Here is a 25,933-nt window from a genome sequence, read left to right as displayed (position 1 = left end):
ATTTGTAAGTGTGTGTATGCTCATGTTGTGCAATCCGGTCTTACAAAACTACTTTGACACCTGAGGTGAATTAAGTGGGGGTCTTTCTTTTTTTTTTTTCTTTTTTTTAAGATTTTCTCATTTTCTTACAAAGAACAATCAAGAGGATCTGTAAATGGTTGAAAAATGTATGAAATATTGAGACAGCAGGAGTCACTAAGAGTATCACATAAGTCTGTCTGTCCATGAGGTTAGAACAGCCACTCGTGTGGTTGGGTAAAGACAATCTGACTGGAAATTGCAGTGGGAGGCAGCTATTTACTGATTTTGTTTTTAAAAAGGGAGGTGGGGAACTGAGGAGGGGAAGCGACAGAGTTTTTTCAATGTGTGCAACACAAACAAAACTCCACGTTAGGTATTAGAGGCAAAGTGCTGACATCCAGTGCAGGTAGGACTATGGGGAACTGGCAGGGCTAATCGTTGGGCTGGAGGCATCTGAGCGGCTGTAGTCACTGACAGACCCTGTTCTCGAGCTGCTTCCACTGCGCCTCTTGAGCATGCCGGGGTGGAAGTTGGCGTGGCGCCGGGCGTGCTTTGTCAGGTGGTCAGAGCGCATGAAGCGTTTCTCACAGAGGGGACAGTTGAACTTCTTTTCTCCAGTGTGAGTGCGGTAGTGGCGCGCCAGCTCATCGGAGCGAGCGAACTTCTTGTTACACCCTTGCCAGTTGCATTCAAAAGGCCGTTCACCTGCAGGAGGCAAGCACAGCACAGTTAGAAGGGACAGCAGTGCCTTCAGGGGGGTTGTAGGCCAAAATGAAAATGAAAAGGTTGGGAGCAAGGCAGGTGTGGCTTGGAACTGATTGTAGGGAGAAAGTGTTGTTCTCTGCCAGAGAGAAGGCTACTATGATAACCCAACCCACTAAAAAGGACTGTAAATAGAACCAGTGATACCATATTTGATAACTAGACTCCTGACACTTTTCCTGGATGTTACATTTCTTATCTCATATATAGTCCACTGGCCTGGACTATATTGAGCTGCAGGATCTTTGAGGTCTCTTCCAACCTTGGTGATACTGTGATAATATTCACTTATTCCTCCAAGCTGTCCCTGCATCTGTCTGACTCAAAGTTTGGAAGGTGTAATGAAATCTCTCTCTTCAGCTATTTAAAAACAATTATGGTGCATATGCAAAATGGTAGTACTGAGGCACTGGATATGAGGCTCTCACGTGTGTTCTCCACAGCCATGCTTGTGTTTTCTGTGTTTGCCACAGGGGTACTGCGGTTTCCTATGTTCCCTGTCTTAAGTCTCATTTAGCAGTGAGGCAGAGAGCACTGTATTTTAACAATATGCTGTATGGAAAGCAGCAACCTTCTATCAGTAGCTAACCTATGACCCTTGACCTGTTACACTTAAGACAGGACCAATAAGCTCAAAGAAACAGCAGTCTGGTGACCTGATGCCCTTCTTAGCTGACCTCAGACATGGAAAATGCCTCCCACAGGGACAGATGCTTGTGCTATTTCATGGCTGTGCTGGAGGCCAACACTTAGGTGCAGTGGTAGATGTGCAGCCTGAGAAGCTCAAGCACTGGAGGCAAGCAGAGGTGGCAGAGAGGTGTGGTGTTGTCGGGTAGATGGGTATCTGCAGTATATTCCCAGCTTCACCACCCAGCTACATGGTCCATAGCTGCCAGCTACTTGTACTTTTTACTGCCTTCCTTAGAGCCTCCTTTTGTTAAAAATTAATATCAAACTATTGTGCTGTTGTCTACTTCTGTGTATTGGTTTGGTTCTTACTGAGTCAGAAGCTCATTATTTGGTATTAACCTGGAGCATCTTAATCTTTTGTGAATAAACAGACTTAGCATTTTTTGTAGTTAAAATGTTTATAACTTCCTATTGCACTAATCTTAGTCTTTCTAATCCTGAATAGCCAGTTCATGGAGCCCAGGGGGCTATAAACATTCTGTGCCAAAGTGAGAAATAAAGGTTCTCCACACACTGCACCAAATAAATAAATAAATAAATGAACAATCCCCCTGGAGAAAGTGATCCATGAAAGGCAGCTAGGAGGAACAGTTTGCTTCCACTGAACTAAAGCTTAAAAATTCTAGGGCCCCACAGATTTTGTAAGAATAAACCCAACAACAACTGGTTTAGTGGATATGGTTTCATCACTTTAAAAAACCCTATGCAAAACCATTCTAGTGTCTTCCTCAGCCTTCTCCTGCAAACTGTCAGTCTGCTGATAGAAATGGGAAACAAAAGTCTTTTGGCTGTTTGTCACATATCCAGTCATCTGTTGTGAGACGCACTTCTGGCTGCGGTGCGACAAGCTGCTCATCCCTATTGAGTGACCTGATTCACTAGTCTTCTCCCTGTGTTTTGGTCATACAACAAATATAATTCTGTGAAGATTCTGGGACATTCTTGGGAAGAAGGGCAATAAAGCATAATCTGACCTCTAGATCTGGCCTACAGAATTTAAGTGTCTTATCCCTGGGCCATGTCATCAGTTTTTGGTAAGGCAATGGCCTTTGGATGTTTCTGTCACCCAAGTTAATTTTCTGTGTTTGTTTTGAGTATAAATGATATCAGTAACTGCTCTTAAGTAGGACTGTCCCATGAAAGTACTGCTTCCACACAAGGAAGGCAAAGTTAACTGTTTTGCTTCGGCTGTTGACAACACTATTAAGCAGAAAGAAAACGATACCTTTTCTGCTGATTAGTTAGCATGGTTTTGGTTTGGTTTGGTTGGTTGGTTTGTTTGTTTTAATTCTATGTCTAGCATTTGGTAGCCAGAAGTAGGCATGACAGTCCTGTTCCCAATAAGGGAAGAAGTTCTGGAGTGGAATTATGTAAGATCTGTGTTACCCTGTACTAACAGTCAGGTGATGAGGGTTTTGCACAACTTATCTCTCCCTTTCCTTACTGCCCATCAGATCTGAAGGTTCCTACTCACCTGCCTGATTTGATGCTGTTGATATTGGTGATGATTTGGGTGGTGAGCCAAAGAAAATGTGGCCTTTCTTCCACTATTTCTCTACTGTTCTCCTCCTTCCTAGGAACTATTTTTTCCCCTTGGTCCTCCCTACTCTTGATTTGGTATCTTCTTGGTAGTTGCCTTGTGTTTTTTGGCCAAGTGGGTTTTCCCCTCCATGCACTCTCTGACAGCTGGCATCAGCCTAATAGTGGCAGCAAGTTCCCTAGAGTGCTTCCCAACTTTGAGGTTTAGCAATACCAACTCAAAGAAAAGCTGTATTGTGAGGAAATGCTGGATGCCTTGTGTGAAGATATGAAAGTCATTACTGTTCATATAAAAATTAGTACACAGTCTGGAGCAGAGTTGCTGCGGGGTATTAATTAAGACAAGACCTAGCTGCTGTTCCAAATCCACGTGTGGAGATCCACAGTCTGTCATCAGTCTCATCTCTCAAACAGACAGGATGTGGTTTGCTGTGCAGGTAAGTTATATAAATGTCCTTTTACTGGCAGTAAAACAATCAACAGCATGAGAGATTATATGACTTGATTGCCAAATCTCATTAGGGATCATGCAGCCACAGTACAACTTTCTTGCACAAGCAGTAACCCATGGACACGTACTCAACACAGAGCCTTCACCATTAAAGTGGCTGCACACAACACAATAAGGATTTCAAGCTCCATTTTAGGCAATGCTGAAGTCAGAATATTACCTTTACACAATGACTGTAGAGTCTGATTCTGTAAGTTAATAGGGAAATGTTGTCAAATACTCCAAATATGACAGGAAATATCCAGCACGCGTGAGTCAACGCTATGCCTCGGCAGTGGCAATAGCTTCATGCATTGTGAGCCAGGTTTCAGAGCACTAGCAGGTTTCAGAGGGGCAAGTCTCCAAAAGATAAAGATGCCTGAAAATAAGGGAATCAAAAAGCAGCTGAGGGTTCTTTACCCTTCAGAGAGAGAGGCAAGAGATGCCTTTAAAACATAAGGAACGTTGTGTAATACTTTTATTACAATTTTAAACAGGTTTGGCTTTCCACATTCCAAATCCCACTGAATTGTGACCTTTCTAGCTCCTTTGTCAGAGCACATAACATCACGTAACTTATGTTTAGAATTACACAAGCTGATGGAAAAACATCACATCCAAGGTTTAAATTTGACTGATCTTAACTGAAAATTACACAAGGAAGAACATTTTTGGCTTCTTCTTGAACTCCACCCAGTCCAAACTAAAAATGTGTGTAAAGCTGTGTTAAGGAACTTGCTGTGCTCACTGAGTGCAAGTACGTGAGATGTGCAGGTGCACTGACTTCTGAACTCATTTCAGTGGCACAGACCTAGCTACTCATGCTGTTTATACTGTCTGCCAGAGCAGACTGCAAAAGGAACATAGAGTTGCCTGGGCTATAAAACAGCATTAAAAAAAAAGAAAATGCATCTCTTGTTGGAAGGGATTCAGAAGCAGGTAGAGCCACCCTGTTCTTGTGATATTAATCTCCTTTGTATTAATCTCTATTTGTTAATCATTTTGTATATCGAGGCAACCATGTAGTTATTGGAAAGAAAAACTACAGAGATGGCAGAACCAGATCTGGTGTCTACTGAGCTTGATTTATGCTGTATTTTTACTGCAGTCTTGACTTTACCTCAATCCACATACTTTTAAAAACACCTTTCCTATACAGTGGCACTCTTGTATAGATCCTGGAATAATCTGCTTCCTTTTTCACCAGGTTGAGAGGTTGAGACACCTGTGACACCAAACATTTCCAGAATTACAATGTGAAGATTAGGCCATTGAACAATTTGAAACGTGATACTCACTGCCCTACAGAGAAGAGCATTAAGTTGAACCATGTATCAGGGGCTATTTTTTCAATGTAACTCATGGAGGAGCTCTGCACATGACGTTAGCAGCTTTAAGCTTATGCCAAGGCCATGCAGGAACAAAGAAAGCTGAACCCTGGAAATTCCATGAGTGCCTGCAAAACCAGAAACAGTAAACCATAAACAGTTTTCTGTGATCTTCAATCTGTTCTGCTGCTTTGCAGAACAGCATTGTATGTAGTTATGAAAACAGACTAAAAACCTGCCTGTGCTATTTTTGTATTTCTACATTTTCATATACATAATTAAGGATATATTTGGAAACACAGATTGGCAGGCTGTGTGGGGAGGATGAGGAGCAGGCAGTTGAACAGAGATGTGACTGAAGCAGCCTTCCTCCAAGAGAGGAAGTGCTGTCCTGGGAAAAAACATTCAGCCAAGCAGACTATGTTTCTTGAAATTGACTTCTCTCTTTTTTTTCTTTTTTTTTTTTTTTAAATAAAAGAGAGAGAAAAGGTCATCCTTCATTGGAACTGGTATGTATTTATGAAGATTTTCTTTTCCATTATTCTTACGTTTATAAACCACCCTTTTTGCATAGCCAAAAACCCAAGAGATGATAATGTATGGCTTTGATAGCAGACAAATGGTAGTTTCCTTATCAAGTGTTTTAAAAGGGATCAAAATATTCCAAAGCCTCAAAATCTCGCCATTCCAAATGTCTATAAACTGAAACCAGTTAGATTTAATTACTGTGGGGGTGATGCTTCAGAACCAAACAAGACAAATGGGATCATGGTTTTTTGCATCCCCTTTTGTGTATTTGAGTATCTTGCCGATCTTCAGCCATACCTAATAGAGGTAGAGAATTCAGCAATATTAAGCTTGACTAGTTCCAAGAAAAGAAGGACATTATGGTAGTGTTCTTAGTGGAAAGAAAAGTTATGGGGTACATTTGACTGTCACTAGACACCAGAAATACGGGAGTGTGGTACAAACATCCAGATCCAAGAAAAACCTCAGGCAAAGTTCACATGTTACTGGACACTGGGACAAAACACTGCTCCAGGCCCCTAGGACACACAGCAACAAGGAGCTGGGTTGCATTAGTCTCTGCTGAGAGAAGCATGGATATTCCTGCTATTTTCATTATCTATGATATAACCTCTTTTTAGGGACTTTAAATCTTAACAAATTCAGTGGGTAAATTGATAAATTACCGGAATTTATGTTTCAAGCAAGCACAGGAAACTATTACTGAGCAGAAGCTACAACAGCTACCAAAATATCCATTATTTTAATCCTTGGTTTATTTTCTGCACCTTAATACACTCATTGAGTTACTTAGGCATATTTGAATACTTTTCCAAAGGTGAATTTCCAAGCAGTAAATTTACATTTTAAGTGAATGTGTGTTGCTGTTTGCTCTGGAAATGTTTGTATTGCTTCATCTGGGAGCAAAGATTACAGGGTGTGACTTATCTCTATCACCACAGCTAACTAGAACAACTCAAATAGCAAATGATGCACACATTCAGATACTCTAATGGTTACAATGCTAGAGAAGTCTAAGTAGTTCAAAAGTCCTCCCCTAGTCTTAACCACAGTCAGATATACCCAACAACAAAACTAACTCATTTGGTATGTTCCATGTGGCTATCTGGTCCTTCTTAAGATACCACCACTCACTCTTGTTTCCTGAACAGATGACATTCTATCCATAATATTCTAGGCCTTTATTTCAAACCTGTTAATAATGTCTTAAATCTTGGTTTATAATAATTTTAGTAACTTAGCTATGTTTTTATCAGCCACATTTGCTTTGCTTTTGTCTAGGCAGATTCATTCTAGCCTTTTTAGGCTTTTTTCCCCCTCTTTTTTCCCCAGGTCATTCCATCTCCTAATCTTTCTGTTGTTTAAAATATGCATTCCATGGCTTTAATGAATCCCTTTTCAAAGTGGGATGCCCAAGCTGAACTGCTCTGTGTGAGCTTCTGTAGATTAGCACTTCTAAAACACCCATGGGCTTTATCACAAATTTTTACACAGTGAATTAAGAATCTGAAATCTGAACCTCTTATGTTTACTAAGTAATTTTCTGCCTACCACATTCACTCCTGTCTGAGTCCCATTTAGTTCTCACTTTATCTGTGCTGAAGATTTTCAATGCAGTGTTAATGTTCATCTAAAATGAATCAATGAAACACACAACTTCTCTGAGATTAAAAAAAAATAACAATCAGCCTAAACAATTTGCTAGATTTAACTGACATAAAGTTCTGTTCTTCATAAAAGGCTACTTGTCAGTGAACTCTTTCCTGTCATATTTGCTGTAGTCTTGCCATGTAACTGCACTTTAAATCAGTACAGTGCAACCTCATATTGAAATTGTGAGTAATCAAAACTTCAGCTACCTCTTACACAGGTAGGGATCTATCAGCCAGAAAAATGGTCACCTTACACAATTTTATGAGATGGTGTTTACAATGCCTGCAATTTCAAAGGTGAGGTAAAAATCTCCTTACAGTTCTGCATGGATTTATCATTGTTACCTAATGCTGCTCTTTTGTTGATTCTGTCATAGCTTTGAAGTTTAACATTCACCATTTCACTCTCTTTCTCGTAAGTTCTGACACACAATCAAAATGAAGACCTCCTGTCCAAGGAAAGAAGATCTGAGGCAATAAGATACCCATGAGGCTGGAAACTCATTCTACCCTAGCAGAGACATCTTCCGTGTCTAGATGAGTGTGCAAACTAGAAGGGACCTTGTCTGCCCTATCGATTGTGCTTCCATTAAGTGCAATGCCTTTGTTTACATGGACTTTTGCCACAGCCTATTCTGAAAGCATTTTCTCCCCTCTGCTGCTGGAATCAGTGAGTAAAGCTCTTTTACTGAGTACCAATGACAGGCCTAGCTCTTGAAAAATGGAAATAACCAGCCTTGGTGTCAAAAAATGCTTATGTTTTAAACCAATGCAAACTAAATGTCGGGGTTTCTGTCAAAATTAAGCACCTGCAATTGCTGCATGTAATTTCTGTTCAGTAGGACAAAAACTCTGTGTCCTCTTTTCTCTGAGGCATTAAATCCTAGAGTAGTGCTCAGTAAAACAGCTGAACTGCCCCTAATTTAAAAGACCTGCAACTTTCACTGGATTTTGTCTCTGCTGTGACTTATCCCAGGAATGGAGATCAATAACTGACCCTTTGACTTTGCATTTAAATGTAAGATAATTAAATCGTGTTATGCTGAAATGATTAAGTGATGAATTCTGGGGAGAAGAGTATGTGTCTTAGCTATGTGTCACTTCCAAACCACACTGAAGTAGCAGACTCTGCAAAGAGGGGACTCTCACACCTAGTAGAGTAGCCCTTTAATTGCTGTATTTCTCTAATTTGCTCTACTCAGATCTATAAATGTAAGAAAGGAGGATGGTTATTGAAACCTCTGTTGTGAATAAAAAATAGATTTAAAACCCACCATAAATCATGTATTTCTGATTGACATAACTAAAAGATGGGGGATTTCCCCCCCCTTTCTATTTGGTCAATTACACTTTTTGATAAGTATACCTCAAAAGAATACTGGATTTGCAAAACCAAAAAATGTAAGTGCTAATCAGCAAATCTGACCTATTGCATCACCCCAGCAAAGGAATTTCAGCCTAGAATTCTTGCCTTGAGCCAAAAACTTGTTTAAGGGGCTTCCTTAATTCCTAACATACAAAGCTTATGTCTTCAGTATAAGTCAGAGACTAACATCACTGAGGTCCGTGGGATTGTCTTCTTTTTCTGCCACGTTAATGAGCCAATTCAAACCATTTAAAGTGACATGAAATTAGAGGAAGGCTCTCCAAATGTGTGAAATAATAAATAGTGGTTTTAGCCAGTTAAAACTTGGAAATAGTGTGGACCTGATGAATACGTGAGATCTCGGTTAGTCATTTGCCCTCTTGTGTTACTTCTGTTCTAGCATGCTAGAATGATGATTTGTTGTCTGCTACAAGCTGATGATTTCGGCTGTACCACTTGCCTTTTGTTAGAGCAAATAAAGTGATTAATGACAATGTTATGCAGACAGTAACTGAAGCCAAGAAAGAAAACTCCCCAAGCTTGATTCTCCCTCCTCCAGGAGGGGAAAAAATCTTATCCATAGATGATACAACTGAACCAAATGTGTCTAAAGGGAATGTGTACTTAAGGTACCAATGGAAACACAAGGTTTCCATTAAAAACTGCTGCTGGATCTTTCCCATGCTACCTAAGAATTGCTCACTCTGTTACCCAGACCACCCTTCAAACTCAAAACAGCTCCAGATCAGACATCTGACTGCAGTTCCATGGGAGCTCTAGAGTATTATACTCCTTGGCATACTTTCTCCAGCCCACTCTCACAGTGCAAAACAAAGACTGCACGCTCACTATAGGATACTTCCCTCTCTTCTTCCAGTCTGTGCTGTCTCTTCTTGAAATCTAAGCTTGCATCCTCACAGAAATGACAGGCTAACCGTCAAGCCATTCATTCCCCGCAATGTGGTCTTTACACAGAGACATTCTACGTGTAGCAGAATTCACCAGTAGGTACTCATGGGTCAGATGTCAGGAACAAAAAATGCAAATTAATGCCTTCTAAATGTCATAACTGTTTCTTCAGAGATTTTCTTGTGGATGTACCTCCACAAACAACTGCTTTTTTTTCTGATCAATGTCATGACTTATCTTTCCTCAGCCTTCAGTATGGAACACAGGTTGTTCCTTGCCCTTCTAAGAATCCAAAGGTCTTCTTTCTCTATCCAAAAATGCTTTTATCTAGTTGGAAAATTCTACTTTGCTTACTTAGATAGTCTTAAGTTTAAATTTATCTGAGTTCTGGTCATTGTGGGAGGCAGGAACTTCAAAGTTAGACCAACATAAAACCTTGAAAAAGAAGATGTTTGTATTGCAAAAGTGTTTGAAATCAAACCAAAACATCACAAACCATCCCTCTCTGTGATGAACACAGTGATTTTGACTGCTTTCAATGGAAGTCTGCCTCATAATCCTTGTGGTGGCTTCCATAAAAAAATTTGCAAGGTAATGTTCCTGACCTCTGGCATGACAATTGCAATGCTTTAAGTGGGAGACCAGTTGAATAGGTAATTATATTCACCTGGTGAATTGTGGGTGATTTCACGCTGTAATTGAGAAATTGGTTCTATTATCTTTACCCAGCACTTGCATGAATAACTGCAAAGAAGAAATCCAAGACCCCAAGAACCAGTCTTCATTGTTGACATATCAATGATTTTTTATTATTCTATTTTACTTAAAACAGAAGAGTGCTTGTAAAAGCAAAGCTTATCAAATTAATGAAAGGTTGTCCTGCTATGCAAAATAACAGACTAAAGGATTATTCATCTAAATTGAAACCTGCACTTTATTTATCTGAATTCTAGAAGATGTTGAATGTCATCTCCCTCCAACTGAAGTCCACGTACTTTGGCACAAATAGACACTGCGGGTAAGTTGTGACATTTTCTGTGCACAGCATCTACCAGGATTTGGGGACAGGATGAAATTTCATTTTGTTAGAAGCTAAGCAAACAGAAGTTAGTAAAGTTGTCTTTGGCTGTAGCTGTGAAATTTCTCCTTGTGAACTTTTGAACTGTTTAATCAACAAGCTCACGGTAACACAGTATGCATGAAACTTGGGACTTCAGCATTTTTAAATACAGCTGAAGTTGTAAAGCTGACTGAAAAATCTGATACTGAGGGTTTATTGCAACTGTATGGAGGACAGAGGGAGTGGGAATTTCCTCTTATTTTTATTCACATTCAGGATGAATTCTTGTGCCAGAGAGCAAGGTGGTGCTGAAGCAGTTTACAAGCAGCAGCAACCCCTAACCATATGGAGCATCCAGCTTTAGGGAGCAGCTCTAGAAAGTAGTTTTATAGGCTTGACACCAGGCAGCTACCATTCAAAGCATAAACGCGTACATCCATTGCATACACTTCCAAAGTCTTTTGCCCAGATTGTAAAGCCACACTTCCTGTTTAAGCCAGGGTCCAGATTTTAATTTTCAATAATGGACTCAAATTCTGTAGCAGCTGTATTCTAATGTGCTTTTAAAGCACATCTGTTTTTGCAAAAGACTGTATTTGCAGTTCAGCTCTTGCAAGTCTCATCGATATCTTCTATTCTGACAACACTGTCCCAGTTTATTTTGCATCTCCCCATCACATCCTGTGACAGAGGAGAGGCTGTTCTACTGGACTACAAAGGAGGAGAATCGCTGCTAAAGCACTGGTTCTCTAAGCATTAACACCCACAGTATTAATTCACCCTAGGTGCAGCTCTGCTCCCGCAGTCTCTCCATGGTTTATGATCATTTTGCAGGACAGCTGGGTGCAGGGTCACTAGGGAGACTGGCCTCACCAGCTGCATCTGATGTGTGGGGTCATGGCATAGGAGAGAGGCCATGGTGAGTGCTGGAAATGAATGAATGAAGTATGTGATTGTGGAGGAGTCAGGAGCTATTTATCTGAGTATGACTGAATGTGAAACATAACTGAAAAGCTGGTCTCTCAAGTACAACACTGACGTATTCCAAAGACAACTTTGTCAAGGGCATCTTGGTATATAGAACTTTTAAAACACCTCTCTATACTTTTGAAGTGACTCTCAGGTACAAAAATCAACTGGATTCTTTTTTCCTAAAGGAAATACTACTTTGAGTACTTGCCTTTCTTGAAGTAGTACTGAAAGGAAGATCTTTGCTATATTGAAATTTGCCAAACTATACCTGTGTAAGCATGGCCTCTTAATCAGCTATAACTGTTTTTCCTCGCATGCCGCACCCATGTCTTCATTCCTTGCCTTTACAGAACAGACTAGTGTTAAAACCAGTTATGTGTCACTACAAAATGTGGCTTGTACATATGAATCATGCTAGAAGGGCTGCCTAGCAGCCACCATTTTCTCCATAAGTACTTTAAAAGCTTCTTGACATGTAAACCATTTTACTGTGCAAGTGATTCCACAGCAGACTCTTAAGTTGTACAGGTCATATATATATCATGTAAAAATGCAGGTGCTGTAAAGGTAGAAAAGTTGTAGTAGAAAGATCCCTATTACTTGCCAAAATATAAATTACTAGTGCCTCAGACACATTTATTCATGCTCTGCTACACTTCATTTAGGTGAGCAGGCCTGCCCTCTAACAGGCCTGCTCTTTGGAGTGAGGAGAGGAAACCTGAAGGCCTTCCTGCCTTTTTGAGGTGGTGCACCTCCTCCCTTGTGTATGCAGGAAACTAGCTAGTCACACTTTCCATGTCCAAAGCAGAGGAGCAAATGAAATATGCTGCAAAATAAAGTATTTTACTATTGGCCAAAGATTTTTCAGGGCACACTTCCTGTGGTGGGAAAGTTATGTAAAATAGAAAAGGAAACGCACATTACTTCAAACTCCTATTGTGACATTCTAAAAGATATCCCAGCCAAGTAAGTCTGCAGGGTAGCTCCAAAATCCAATGCAGAGAACACAGTTTTTACTTTGAAAAAGATCATGGAGGCTCCCAGCTGTTCTTATTTTCATTTGGACTACTGGTCAATCCTAGTCCTAAATCTGGGAACTACAAAACTATGTGAACCTGACTTCCTGTCCATATTCCTAGCTCCTGTGGAGCACAATTCTGGCAGCCATGGGGAGTCTCAGGCTGGGATTCAGGAACTGCAGTATGTAGAACAGCAAGGTTCATAAACTTGAGTAATCAGGAGATTCTCTTACAACAGACTGACTGTAAATAAAACCAAAGAAAACAGGAATTGCAACTTCATGACTTGTGTTATATCCTGATTTAGGGGATTGAGATGATCTGACTATTGAAGTTGCAGCCTGATGGTGCCAAACAGAACAGTTTATTATTCCTACAAATGACATGATGCATGAAGTACTTTGACCTTGAATTTCAGCCAATTCTTTGAAACTTGTTTTTACTTTCTTTTGGAAAGTTTTTACAGCTCAAGCTTAGGACTGTTACTCTTGCTGAGCAGTGAACAAATAAGCAAAAAGCTTAGTCTTAGGAAAATACTACATCGTGACACTGCGCACAAACAGGTATGTATGTACCAATTTTTGCAGGTGACAACTTCAGCACTGAAAGGCTGTATACACAATGCTGTCTGCATGCCCACAGATCCAGATTTGTAAATCACCTTTTCAGTGTAACCCCTTTGTTTTATTATTTAAGGCTGTACATGCTGTTAGAATAAATTTACTGCTCTCAGTGAGGCAGCTAGAACCTGTTCCCATGCCTTAATATACGGCAGAAGGATCTAGACACAAGAAATGTCCACACAGAAAGTAACACAGAAGCTGGAAGGATTGCAGTTGACTATTCACTAAGTACTATGTTGTCAGTGGATTTCTGTACAAATGGTCACTATTTTATAATCAAAAGGGTCAAACACAAGCTTGAGTTAGGAACTTAGAACAATTTATATGTTTTAAAATAATCAGATATTTTTAAAAAACTCAAAGGTGGTCTGATCTCCAAGTGAAAAACAGTTGTGTGGTAGAGCTTACTGTTAATTTTAGTGTTTGTCCTTGAAACTGCAACTAATGTACTCAAATGAAAAGCATGCTGGCACAGTAATTTCTTCATAAGGGCAGCAACAGAACTTGCAGAGCATCCATGAGCATGCTACAGCCTCTTTACAACTACACCGCTGAGAAAACAGTTATACAGTACCTGAGAAGTTTGATGTTAGACTAACAGGAAGGAAAATACTCAAAGTCTTTTTATTATCCTATCAAGCACAGTTAAAAGCTGAACTAAGATTTTATTTTATTTTTTATGTTATACAGCCCTAAAAGTTCTAGGAATTAAGAGTGGCCTACTAAACAATCTCAGTGTAAATGATGAGGAAGGGAAAAGGAATACTGACGGGAAGATGGAGCTTTAATGTAGTGTCTCATTACAGCGATTCTGTTGGTTTGAAAAGGTCAGTGGTAATTGATTTCTCCACAGGCAACACTGCTCTAAAAACCTCCCATGCAGAAATGCAGACAAAACAGGTGAGTTCTAAGCGGCTTTTCACCTGTAAGCAATGTCAGCTAATGGTCTCTAGGGTGGTGTGAGTCAGGCGAGAGCTTACACTTGGAGAGAAAAGAAAGGTTTGCTTAAGTCCATACTATTTACCAGAAACATTTGTCAATTCCATACACTGAAGCCAGGATAAGAAACAGAATGACAAAATGTTCTGTTCTTTTTGTGTCCTCTTTTGGGATTGCTTGAAACTTTGCTTAGAAAACACTGAACATCTGTACTTTGACAAGCAGTGTTGAAAAGCTGTTTCTCATTACAGCATTGTCTGCATTATATAATGTGAGCTTCATAAATTATCACCTTAGACAGTATAAGGTATCTGACAATCATGTTCCTAAACACATTTCATCTATATGTTTCTCAGTTGTAGAAGTTTGGGACAAGGCTTATAGTAACGCATTTCTACCAGCTGTTGTACAATGTTTGCCTACTACAGCGAAGATAACACTGTAACCTGCTGGACCATCTCATTCTCCAGAAGAGATCAATGAGACTTGTTAATTAAAACAGCTCTCCAGAAGTTAAGACTTCTACATTTAAACTCCAAGCTCCAACAGATGCTGTCTTACATCGTGTCTGATTTGGTCAATGAGATGGTGCCATTAATGATATTGTCCTACAGACTGAAAGGAGAGGCAAACACAACAAAGCTCACTCAAGCTAGAGGAAAGAAGTAGAAAAATGTTGAAAGAGCTTTTCAGCACAGATAATTACCTGATCATGAGCGATAGATGAACTCACTTGCAGATGTTAAGAAAACTTTGGACTATAACTGTAGTAGAACACACTGTGAGGAGCATTGTGTTCCAACAACATTCAGCTACACTCCCACTAGTGTATCTGTGCTTCTATAGGTCTTTCATAAGTCACTGTCAGGATTACAAAGGTATTGCTATGTCTGGGTAAAGTTCCCTTTTCCTTTAGCAGTTTTAAACATGTTTTTGTGGTATACACATCACAGTGCTCTTCAACTGTTCTCTTGATTTAAGACTTTGCAGATTATGTGGGATCTGTACCATAGATAAAGTGAAGTAAGGGGTCTGAACACCATAGACAGATGTCAAACTCTAAAATACCTTCAGTAGTATCTGTTAAAACTGTTCTGAATTCTGATATTTCTCCTCTTAAAGGTGCTGTATTGGACCTTATACAAACTTGGGCAGCTATTGCAACTGTCTGCCATTTGAAAACTTCTTTTTCTCTTTCATACTATCAGCCATTCTGAGAGCAGGTAAGAGCTAGAGATAGTGAGGAGAGGGAGCATCCTCCCTCCAGGCAGCCTCTACCCCTGGTTGTGCAATGCCGAGATAATCTACCCAGCCCAGACAGATCATGAAGGAGGAACAGAATCAGAATTAGGGCTCACCATACGTGATCTTTAACTGTGCCAAAACATCTTTATGTGTATTATCAATGCAATGCTTACTATATGTGCAAGTGGTGCAGAGAAGAAGTGGGTTCTTTCCAAATGCAACACAAAATTCTATGCTTAAAAGAGATTTGAACATTTTCTTATTAGAGACAATGACAGAGTATTTATTCTAAAGACAAAAGGGAGGGGATTACCTGGAGGGAAAGTCTATACCATAGCATCTATTAACCCCATGGTATGGAATTACTTTATTCCATGACCGAAGTCTACATCTGTTCAGCCATTTGTTGAACAAGTCATCTTTGAAGTCCATTTCTTGCAGGTGTATTTATGCTAATAATACTATGCAAGGGCATCCATAAATTCCAAAGCATTTGCTTACACTTCTATTTAGGATAGAATCTGGTGCACAAGTTGCCAGTCTGAGAAAGATTATTTCTAAAATGTCAGTGAGAAGAATTCAGTTGTTTCCAGGAATTATGAAAGATGGGGGAAATAGAAGGTGCAAACACTATACATCTCTGCACAAAGAGGAAAAAAGTCTGTCAGTGAGACCCCTGATAGAGATGCAATCCTTTGGGGTATCTAAGAGATTCAGTTTACAAAACCCATGTTCTCAGCATTTAAAAAACAAAATGGATTTTTGTATACAATAAGACTAGTCATCTGCCAACATTTTTTTGGCACTGATTGTATGGACATACATACATCACATGGAAATTTCCATTAACTTAGAGGGGCTTTCAGTGCTCTAGCAGGAGTTTCACACACATGAATAGGAATGCTGCACACAATTCACATTGGTCTTTGAAAATGTATCAATTACCAGAAGAATCAAAATCTGCCAAAGCAATCATGTGTTAATCGTAGTCAGCATTTCTTCTGCTGGCATTTAGAAGAAATTGAAGGTATAAATTCAGTAGACCCCTACAATATGTGATGAGAACTAGTCTGTGGTTCAGTGAGATTTTAGCAGCATCCCTGTTTTGTATTTGTTATAGCAGGACCCTAAACGCTAAGAACACAGGAAACCTCCATATGCAGTGAGGTTGGGTAAGAATCTGTAAAGTCCCGGTCTAGTATGTAAATCTGTAGCAACATAATTTCATTTCCTTATCCCCAGATTGCAAACCAAATATTTCTCTGATCTAGTAACAAACAGCTTACCATTTCAGCAAAATTTTGCAAGAAACATCTGAAGATGGACTGGGCTGTTATGTTCTAACTCTTCTCAGCTGGCTCCAGTCATAAGTTCCTCTAGTGGAAATACTGACAGCTGTTTAATTAAAAAAAAACAATACATCCTTTTTTTGCTGCTGTTCCTGAGCTGATCTTACTCTGGAATTAACTCTCCTTAACTAGTTTTAAAAGCTACTGTCAAAGGCAGTAAGGGCCACATAATCACATACCCATTCTGCTCATGTATTTGCTATGCAGGGACACTCTAGATGGCTGCAGGACCAGAGCAAATATAAAGCTGCAAAACTTGTAGCAGCAATGCAATGCTCCCATGTGATGTTTTCAGGTGCCTCTACTCCAAAAGCTCATGTAACTTATAATGGAGTAAGAGAGAGCAGTCTGCTAGAAATACAGTGGGCAATAAATCTAAGATAGCTTACTGATCTATTGGCTGCAATGTCAACAGATACCCAGTCACTAATGTTTTGCTTGCAATTCCTGAGAGCATTACAAAAGTGCTGTAACTGATTACAGAAAATCTTTTCCTTGCACTAGAGGTCATTTCAGGATATGCTCACTTTAATACCATTTGACTTGTGCCAAGTTCCTGATTAGTAAGTGCTTTTTATGTTATGGTTGAAAAATCCCCACCTTCTGAGGTATTTTTTCTATCAGCAACTACAACGGTGGCACTCTGAACTTTTAAAAACTTTTATATTAAGCAGAGACCCTGTAAGATCTGCTGAATCTGCAAGACCTGGAAAATACAGGATATGTGTGTCTGACTTCAGTGCCTGCGCTTAAATAACCCATATTGTCTAACTATTGTTCCACTGAACACAGCAAGATAATGATCTCACTGCCCATGTGAATCTACCTAATAAAAGCCAAGTGGTAACAAAGGAAAAAAAATATACCTATAGAAATTCTACAGAAAGGACCCTTCAAAGATTGTCCTCCATTTGAACAGCAGAGTACTTTTTTTTGTCTCTGTCAGCACTGACTTCCAAACAGCTGATCCAAGATTGGAAGGGGGCAGGGGGGGAAGTTGGAACATGCTTAACTTATAAAACAGAACTAGAAACCACATGTCCAATATAAACACATTCCAGGTTTCTGCTCTAGACGTGCCATAACCATGTTCAGCCAGACAATAACACAATGCAACAGTTGTATTTTAAACAGTTAAAGGTGCCTTCTTTTCAGATTAGTTCCAATATGAAGTTTGTTTCATAAAGAACTCCAGTTTAACAAAAGATTTGTTTATGCACAGTTCACATCACATACAAATACTTTCCAGTGTCCCACAGAGAAGTATGTGCTACTGCAGAAAAATCTTCTACTGATCATTTAGAACAGGTTTTCTATAAAGCTATGATCAATTTCTAATACAAACACGGCTATCAATTGCAGTCTTCCATTCATTATAAAACTTATTTGCTAGTTTACTCCAAACTATCTGGAAGACTTAGGTCTTGCTCCTGATATGGAAAAGTGCTGCTGCCAGTGGCCAGGATGAGAACAACTGGAAGATGATCCATCCATACTACCCACTTTCAATATTAATAGGTCTAGGTACACTGGACCTGAGTATCACCATGCTAAAAGGAAGTTTGTGATTTTCCTCCCTGTAGATTTTTCACCCTGTAGAGAAGGAAGTCCCTGAACACTATATTCTCTGAATAATGTTGACTGGAACATCAATACTGTAGTTGGGATGTTTTTTGGTTAATTACCCTCCGCTCAACAACAGTAAGATCACAGGTTGACAACTCACTGCCCAAGATAGGCTTGACTCAGTAATTGTCTTGGTCTCAGCAAACTGCATTTTCCAAAGAACTGTGGAAGTCATAAATTGTTTCTTTTTCTTTCTCTACATGGTTTTGTTTAGGTTTTTTTCTTGGTTTATTAGCCATTCTTCAGTGCTACACAACACAACCATGAGTATCACTCTGATTCAAAGCAATGCTCACTTGACTTTCAAACAGATTGTCATCTTCCTCTTCCCTCCTCATTCAAGCAAAAGCAAACAGAGGGAAAGGGGCTCAGAAATTATGGAGAAGAGAATATTTCACTCTGCCAATTCTACCTGTTTCAAAAACAGTTATGAAGAGGGAAAAAGAAGACAGTATTTTTTGTAGCAGGCCCTCTCTCCATCAAAGTTACGACAATCATTAAGTACAGCTTTACTTTAAATGCTTTTTAGTTACAACGCCTAGACTCTGTTGTTATCAGAGGCTTTATTTGTGTAACTCCTGTATGATTAATATCTCCATAAAGATGGGAGGAAAAGGGTGGGAAAGAAGGAACAGAAGGCTTTCACAGAAAACAAAAATGTGCAAAAATCAGGAGGTTTCATTCTCTCACATTGTTAGTACTGGACCAATGATGTCAGCAAATTGGATTCTCTATGCAACCAATTTAAGCCTAACTCTTCTGCAGCTGAATTAACTGAACCCTCTTACTCAGTCCTGAACCAGTCAGGTAAAGGAGTGGGTAGTAGTTCTGCCCTTCTTCCTGACTTCAACTCCTTTTGAAAAATGTAAGTTTTAAAACTTGCTTAGTCTTTTACAAAATATATGCTCTGTATGTATTTCAAAGATTTTAACATTAGAAGATCTACAGCATATATGCTGCTTATTTGTTATCTTCAACAAACATAGAGCCAGGTTCAGGATCAGTGCTTCTAATTAATAACTTTACTCTTTAGAATTGCATGCTAGGGTGAGGACTTAGGCAGGGATGTACATGAAGTTTTTTTATGTTTTCAAGTGACTCATTTAATGGGTTGAAACATTCTTAGAGGAAGTAAGGAAGGAGTCATAGAGCTCTTTCAGAGCAAACAAAAACAATGCTTTGGAGTTTTGTATTGTTTATAAAAATACAGGCCTATTAAAAGACGATTGAGACCAGAAAATGGCAGGAGCAGGCTGCTGAACTACTTAACTGCTTATGGATCAGGCTGGAAATACAACTGTTTCATAAGATTGACATTTTAAGCTATTCTGAAGCTACCATTTGAGCCCATCTCAGAGGAAAACTTTAGAGAAAAGATTTGATGCACTCAGCAGAGAGGAGAAGAAGCAGAAGAGCATTATGGGACACAATAACCTAAAGGCACCCTGGAGCTTTATGATCATCTGGGTGTATGCTGATGATAGTGAGTTAGGTGTGCAGAGCTAGCTAGTTGTTTCTAACTAAAATGACAGAAGTTAAAAACTGGAGGCCTGGCCACTGAAACTGAAATTGCTGAGCAACGTGCAGAGGGCCAAATTCACTTAGTCTGTACTCTTGCCTGTGGGAAATTAGCACTGGGGAAAGGCCTTTTCAATTTCCTTTGGCATCCTGTTCAGAGGGAGCACAGCTTCACATTCAGTCCCAGCATCCAAAGCAGCCCAACTGGCAGCTCAGAGGATGGAGTGAACTAGTGGTACCCACTCATCTCATCCTGCTCTACACAAAGGATTCTGCAGCCTTGATTCCCTCTGCTCTCTGGAGTGGTATAAAAGGCATTAGATTAAGTTTCTCCTTGTAATATTCTCCTATTAAAGTAAGACTCCAGACTGAGACTGGTGCCCACATCTCCTTAGCTTATGCTAACTTGTGCAAACACATTTGGTTCTGATGACTGAAAAGCTGTTTCTGTGTAATGATGCACTGCTTAGTGCATCGCTGCTTAGAACTAGTAAGTCTAGAAGGACATTTCAATGGAATTAAATTAAGGTTGATTTTGTGCTTTCTCTGCATTCATGGTGGCATGCTAATGAGGATGACTAAAAGCTTGAGAGGTAACAGCGATTTGGGGGCAGGGCGGAATGACTAATACGCAGGATCCTTGTAGTCCTTGCCCAAAATCCAGTCACTTTTTCTCTACATATAAATATACAGTATAATTCAGTAAGGCGGGACTCTCCACAACTTCTCAGAACACAGCAGTCCTGGGCAATGCCAGGTGTCCAGTGATACCAGAGATTTTCCAAACCTTCCTAGTGACTCTGCGATGAAAGCCTGCTTAGAGGTTTTTCCTGTGAGTTGTTGAAAGTCCTTTGTGTTTAGGTGTTTTCTCAGGAGTAGAAAGGATCTTTAAGACTGTTGTGCCAGCAAAATGTTTGTATCAATTAGGATCAATATAGCCTGGGACAAAATGGGTTCTGCATCTGTGGATCATAACACAGCTTCTGAGAGCCACAGGAATCTCAGTGGAAAAGAATTTAGACTTGACATCTACCCACTGACACTAAATATAACCTTCTGGTAAACATTAAAACTTCAAGGGCTTTGTGGCTGATGATCATATTGAAGTCCAGGACATTCAGCGAGACAGTAGGGTTGAAAACATAAACATTCAAAGAAACGTAGAGTGAGGAGAAGGATTTGAAACCTGGTGAAGAGAACAGCGATGATTTTAGTGACTAAACTAACATTTTCTGCCTGGTTCAAGGTTTTTTTTGGTTTAATAAAGCTGAAGCATTCACAAAGCTGAGATAGCTTAACTGCTAGTGTACCAAACACAAGAAAGTGTGGATTGCTCTGGAACATTCTGTTCTAATAGCTTCATTCTAAACAGTGTACATGGAGCAGGGGCCTAAGACTAAAGGCAGACAGTGCTTCCTTGGCTGTTCCATCTTGTTTCTTCTGCTCTAAATAAAATAGCTAGCATCATTTGCACTATGGTTTTTGCTCTGGTCATTAGAGCACTGAGATCTGGCTATAATCAGAAGGATTTCACATGAGGTATCAAACAGCTGGAAAATAGTAGCCAATTTCAGTTCCTACAAATGTGGGCGGCATTTGACCCAACAGTACTTGGAAGATTCCTGTACCTCTTTGCCACAGCATAAGCTCAATGACCTAGTCTATCCTTCCTTCAAACATGAAGTTTAGTTTCTAAGCACAGTAGCAGACAGTGATGAGCAAGTTTGTAAAGCAGGTCATAAACTGCACTATGCAAATTATACCTAGCACTACCATCAGTTATCTTCTAGCCTGCAGGACTGTTCTTAGCCTTCAGTTCACCCCTAAATACCAGTTTATCTAGTCATACTGCATATGGAAGAAGTTCTACTCCATAGCAGAAGTGGTTTTGATTGTTTCTTAGTAAATAGGTTTGGGAGTTGCTAGGGAAGCTGTTTAAAGCACCTTGCATGTGTACTTGGAGTACTTTCACCACTGCTTGGTGGACAGGCATCATCCTATCCATTTAACAGACGGGCAGACCCGTGTATACAGGTTACTCAACTAGTTCAAGACCACTGGAAAGCAGAGAAGACCCAAAGCCTTCGTTCTAAATCAGTAAACCCCATTATGTGTTTTGTAAAAACAAACATTTGCCAGTCTTGGAAGTTATAGCTTGTTCTGTTATCTTTACTCCTAGTCAGTGTCACAAAAGCTTTTCTCAAGCTTGTCATAAGTTATTTTAAAGAAATAATTAAGAAAAAAATATAAACACCTTAGAAAACATTCTGCAAGAGGACTAAGAGGCATTTAAGCCTGTTTAAAACTCTATCCAAACAGACACAGACCTGTTGCCAGTGAGGAGGGAAACTTGGCAGCTTTGTTTAAAACTTCCCACACAGACACGAGATGCAAAAACACAAAGAAGCTGTAGTCCCCGAGGGTCCTGCCACTCCCAGGGCAAAACCAGTCCCTTCCCCGCTTTTCCTCTAGCTCTCACAGATACGCACACGCTCTCAGTGCCATTAGCTACAACAACAGCCAGTTAAGCCCTACAGACCTAGAAAAAATACAGGAAACGAAGAGTTAAAAGAAAGCGGGGGGGGGGGGGGAGGAAACGAAAAAACACAGAGAACTTGGCGGCAAGCCAGCGTCCCCGAATGACTCGGCGCAGCCGGCAGCCCGGAGCGACACTCCCCACTGGCCCTGCCCTCCCTCGCCTCTCCCCGCACGTCGCCCAGCCCTTCGCTCTTTATCAAGGAAAGGAGCTCCCCTTCTAAAGTCTGTACTTGGTTTTGGAGCCTAAAACCATCGCTAAATTTATCTTTCACTTTTAGGGCAGTGGCAAATGGCAGAAATAAGAAAGCACAAGAACTGAAAATTAATGGAGACAACTCCCTGCAAGCCAAGTGGAAGCACCTTTTCTGCGTAACTCCCAAGGAGGCAAAAGCCAGATACACAGTGCAAAGCAAGGCAGACTGCCTGGGGTGCCAGGAACATGCTGTTCCTTTGGCTGTGTGGCACGGGGGATTGTCCATCCATATGCTCACGCTTGATGGGGCTTTCTTCTCTCCCACACAGAGCAAAACATAGCCTCAATTTAGAAGGGCTCTTGCTTTATCTTGGGAAGGCAGCAGGAAAAGGCACACTGAGGAAGTATGGCAGGAGCGGGTAAGGCTGCCAACCTTGAACTAAAACTGTTCAGGAGTCATTAAGTCATGTTTATTTCTGAGGCTCTTTTTCTTCTCTTTTTAGTTCTGAGGCCCTTTTTAAATGAACTGAGCAAAGAGCTTAATAAACTAATTTGTTGTCTGAAATTACTCAATGGAACAGCTTGCGCAAGCCTGCTCGAGTTGGTGTGGTGCCTCACCATATGTGTTATGATCAGTGCCTTTAGCAGAGGTCCGTCTCCTCGATTTTTGGTGCTGCCTGACTGGCAGCCATCCTGTTCCCCAGCAACAGCCAGAGGCACAAGGTCTGGCAAGCCATAGGGTCTGTTTCAAGATGACCCTCTTAATACTTGCAGTGCGTTAACTTCCACAGTGCTTGCAAGACTTCCACCTTTTCTACATCTCATAAAATACAATAGTTACCAAAAAGTGGGCAGGTAAGTCCTCACCAAGAAGTAAACACTAAACACAGATCAGAACAAGTTAGTATTTACATTCAAATGTTTTTTTTGGTTTGAAATGAGTTATGCCCAGCTGCCAAAAGCTCTTTTTTTTGAGACTGCCCATGTTCCCCTCTCTACATTTATGATCTCTCCTTATGACTCATGTTCAGCCTCTCATCTGCTTTCCTGCCTACTCTAGCTTTCACACAAGTGTCTGCTAAAGAAAGAAACAGACACAGTTATTCAGGTGCCTCTAGAATATTTAATTTTAAAATACCAAGAGTCTTGATGCTTGCATGGGAAGTGATAAGCTGGTGTAAAGCACGGGATAGGAAAAAGTAGATGGGGGAGGGAAAGAAGCATTGGAAAGGGAAGTAGGAGACGCATCAAACAAGAAGGCCAGCAGCTAAAAATTACAGCTTGGTACAATCCACATGGACGACCCACACGCCATTCCCTGTGATGTTAAGTAATAAAAAAAGGGCAACGTTAGCTTTGAATGTATGCCCTGTAAGGGTTTATTCCCAGAGGGTTGGGGTTTTTTTTTTGTTGTTGTTGTTTGGTTTTCCCAAGCTCGAGTTCCAAGAGGTGTAATCATAATGGTGGCCAAATAGGAGTTTGTTTGGGTTTGGCTTTTTTCAACATTCATTTTAATAACCAAGCTGTAACATATAAATCTCTGGCTGGATTTCAACTAACCTGTGTGGGTCCTTAGATGAGCTTTAAGATGGGAAGATTTGCCATAAACTTTTTCACACCCCACATAGTGGCATTTGTGCTTTTTCTGGGGTGATCCAGGGTCAGTCCAGCTTCTCGTGCGTTTGTTCTTTTGTCTGGGGCTTGGCTCAGTTACTGCAGCCAGGCTAGTAGGTGTGGCTGCTCTTCCTCCTCCACGCTTACCAACCGAAGACACACTTTCTTCCCCAAACTCCTTAGGAGCAATTGAAATGTGTATTTGTTCTGTGATACCAAAGGTCTCCGTTTTTTCCATCCTCCGAGTGGGTGAGTTTGGGACATGCTGGTTCAGGTCTGCTAAAATGCTAGCTACCACAAGTAATGATGAGCCATTGTCTTTCCCGGTTTCTCTGACTTCTCGCTTATCTTCATTTGATGAAGGGGGTATTGCTGCATCAGGTTGGAGATCAGGCTTCCCTTTGGGGCTATGGATAATAGCACGACTGGACATAGAAACAAGGCACTCTGCTGCAAAATGATCCACATATGCTGCTGTTGCCATTTTTCATAAGTTTAAAAAGAAATCCAAACAGAAGGGAAAAAAAAAAACCAAACCCACAACCAACAAACCAACCTACAAGAGTGCTCTTTCCCTCTTAAAAAATATTATGCCAGCAGATTGTTTTCCCTCTTATTTCTTAGGATCTCTCCGTAGAAGTAAAGGCTGATTTAGCAGCCATCAAGCCCACACTTTGCTCGTGACGATCACACCCAGCTTGCCCCTGAATCCAAAAGGCGCTGAAGTCCAGTGGTACAGACCACGAAGAGCAGGCAGACCCTGGCACTGGCAGCTTGTCGCTCGCAGTTTGGTTTAATGCTGGTTTTTCGAGAAGGCGGTACAATAAAGCGGCGGTGTCCCCAGCCCCTCCATTGCGCTGTGACAGTAGAATGAGCGCTCCCCGTTACCGTTTCTCGGAGTCGCCCGGATCCCCGCGGGGGCGCGGCCTGGGACAACATCTGGGCCTAACGTCATGGAGAGGCCACGCCCTGCGCCGGTCCTGTTGGCGGCGCGCGCGAGCAGGCCAGCACGACCTGCGCGCGGGGCGCCAGTCGGCAACTGAAAGGAGACTTCTGATTGGCTGGCGAAGGGCGCCCGCCGCGGGAGCGTGCAGCAGCCTCCGCCCCCGCCCCCGCCGTGTCCTGGAGCCACCCCGCGGGGCCGCGCCAACGGGGCCGCGCCAACGGGGCCGCAGCGCGCAGGGCGGTGAGTGTGGACTCCTCCGCCGGCGGGAAGGCGCACGTCGACTCCGCTGGAGCTGTCTCGGCTGCTGTGCTAGTAGGAGGGTCCCGGCCCTTCTCACAGGCCGTTGCTTCTGATGGGTGTTAACGATTCGGGGCGTGTCGTATTAGAGCTCGTACTGCTAGGGACAATTTAACAGGCGCTGAACTGCCAGGAGGGAAAGATTAAGTTAAGTTGTAGGGTTGGAGCTGATACAAGGAACAGGAAAGAGCACCGTTTGCTCACCAGCCTTACAGACGGAGTTCGTGTGTGAATTGTAATGGATTGTGACAGGTTTAACTACACTTGAAATTGCCGTCCTTTCTCTCCCCGCTCTCCTCGCTAGAGCACTCTGCTGCCTTAAAGTACAGATGAAAATAGCTTGCTTTTCGTTATTAGCTTGCAAATTACACAGACGGTTTTACAGAGATTAATCACTGAATGCACAAAACAGTTGCATATGTGACTTAGCAAGCAAAGAAATGCATCTGGATTCAGATCCAAAAGTGGTTAGTCTGTGGTGCTCCGTACCTTTTGTTGGAACATGTTTCTGCAGACTAATTCCTGTGAAATTGCTGCCTTTAGTACAGATGGAGCTTTTCTCTGAGACAGAAATGGTCAGGAAGCAGGAGGGCTTCTTGGGAAGCCTTTCTGAATGGATGGAAAGTTTTGGACTTTGAGGGGGTGTGAGAGGAAGTGAACATCTGTTGCAGAAACTCAAATAGTTTTGGTGTTGTTAGGCTGAGTAAAA

At 41.1% G+C, this 25,933-nt stretch overlaps 1 protein-coding gene across 1 annotated transcript; it reads right to left on the bottom strand.

The window, feature by feature from the left end:
• Positions 1-277: 277 nt before the first annotated feature.
• KLF13 (KLF transcription factor 13) lies at positions 278-24,981 on the bottom strand. The gene is made up of 2 exons (XM_068144004.1): positions 23,928-24,981; positions 278-726 (listed from the first exon to the last, which is right to left on the bottom strand). The coding sequence occupies exons 1-2, from the start codon at positions 24,463-24,465 to the stop codon at positions 434-436; spliced, it is 831 nt and encodes a 276-aa protein (XP_068000105.1). The 5' UTR covers positions 24,466-24,981; the 3' UTR covers positions 278-433.
• Between the last annotated feature and the right edge of the window lie 952 nt (positions 24,982-25,933).

This window comes from Melanerpes formicivorus, unplaced genomic scaffold (genome assembly GCF_026170545.1).
Source record: "Melanerpes formicivorus ecotype bairdi unplaced genomic scaffold, bMelFor1.0.p_v2 SCAF_10, whole genome shotgun sequence".
Classification (NCBI taxonomy): domain Eukaryota; kingdom Metazoa; phylum Chordata; class Aves; order Piciformes; family Picidae; genus Melanerpes; species Melanerpes formicivorus.
Note: the sequence above shows the minus strand (reverse complement) of the source record. Positions and strands in the feature narration are given on the sequence as shown.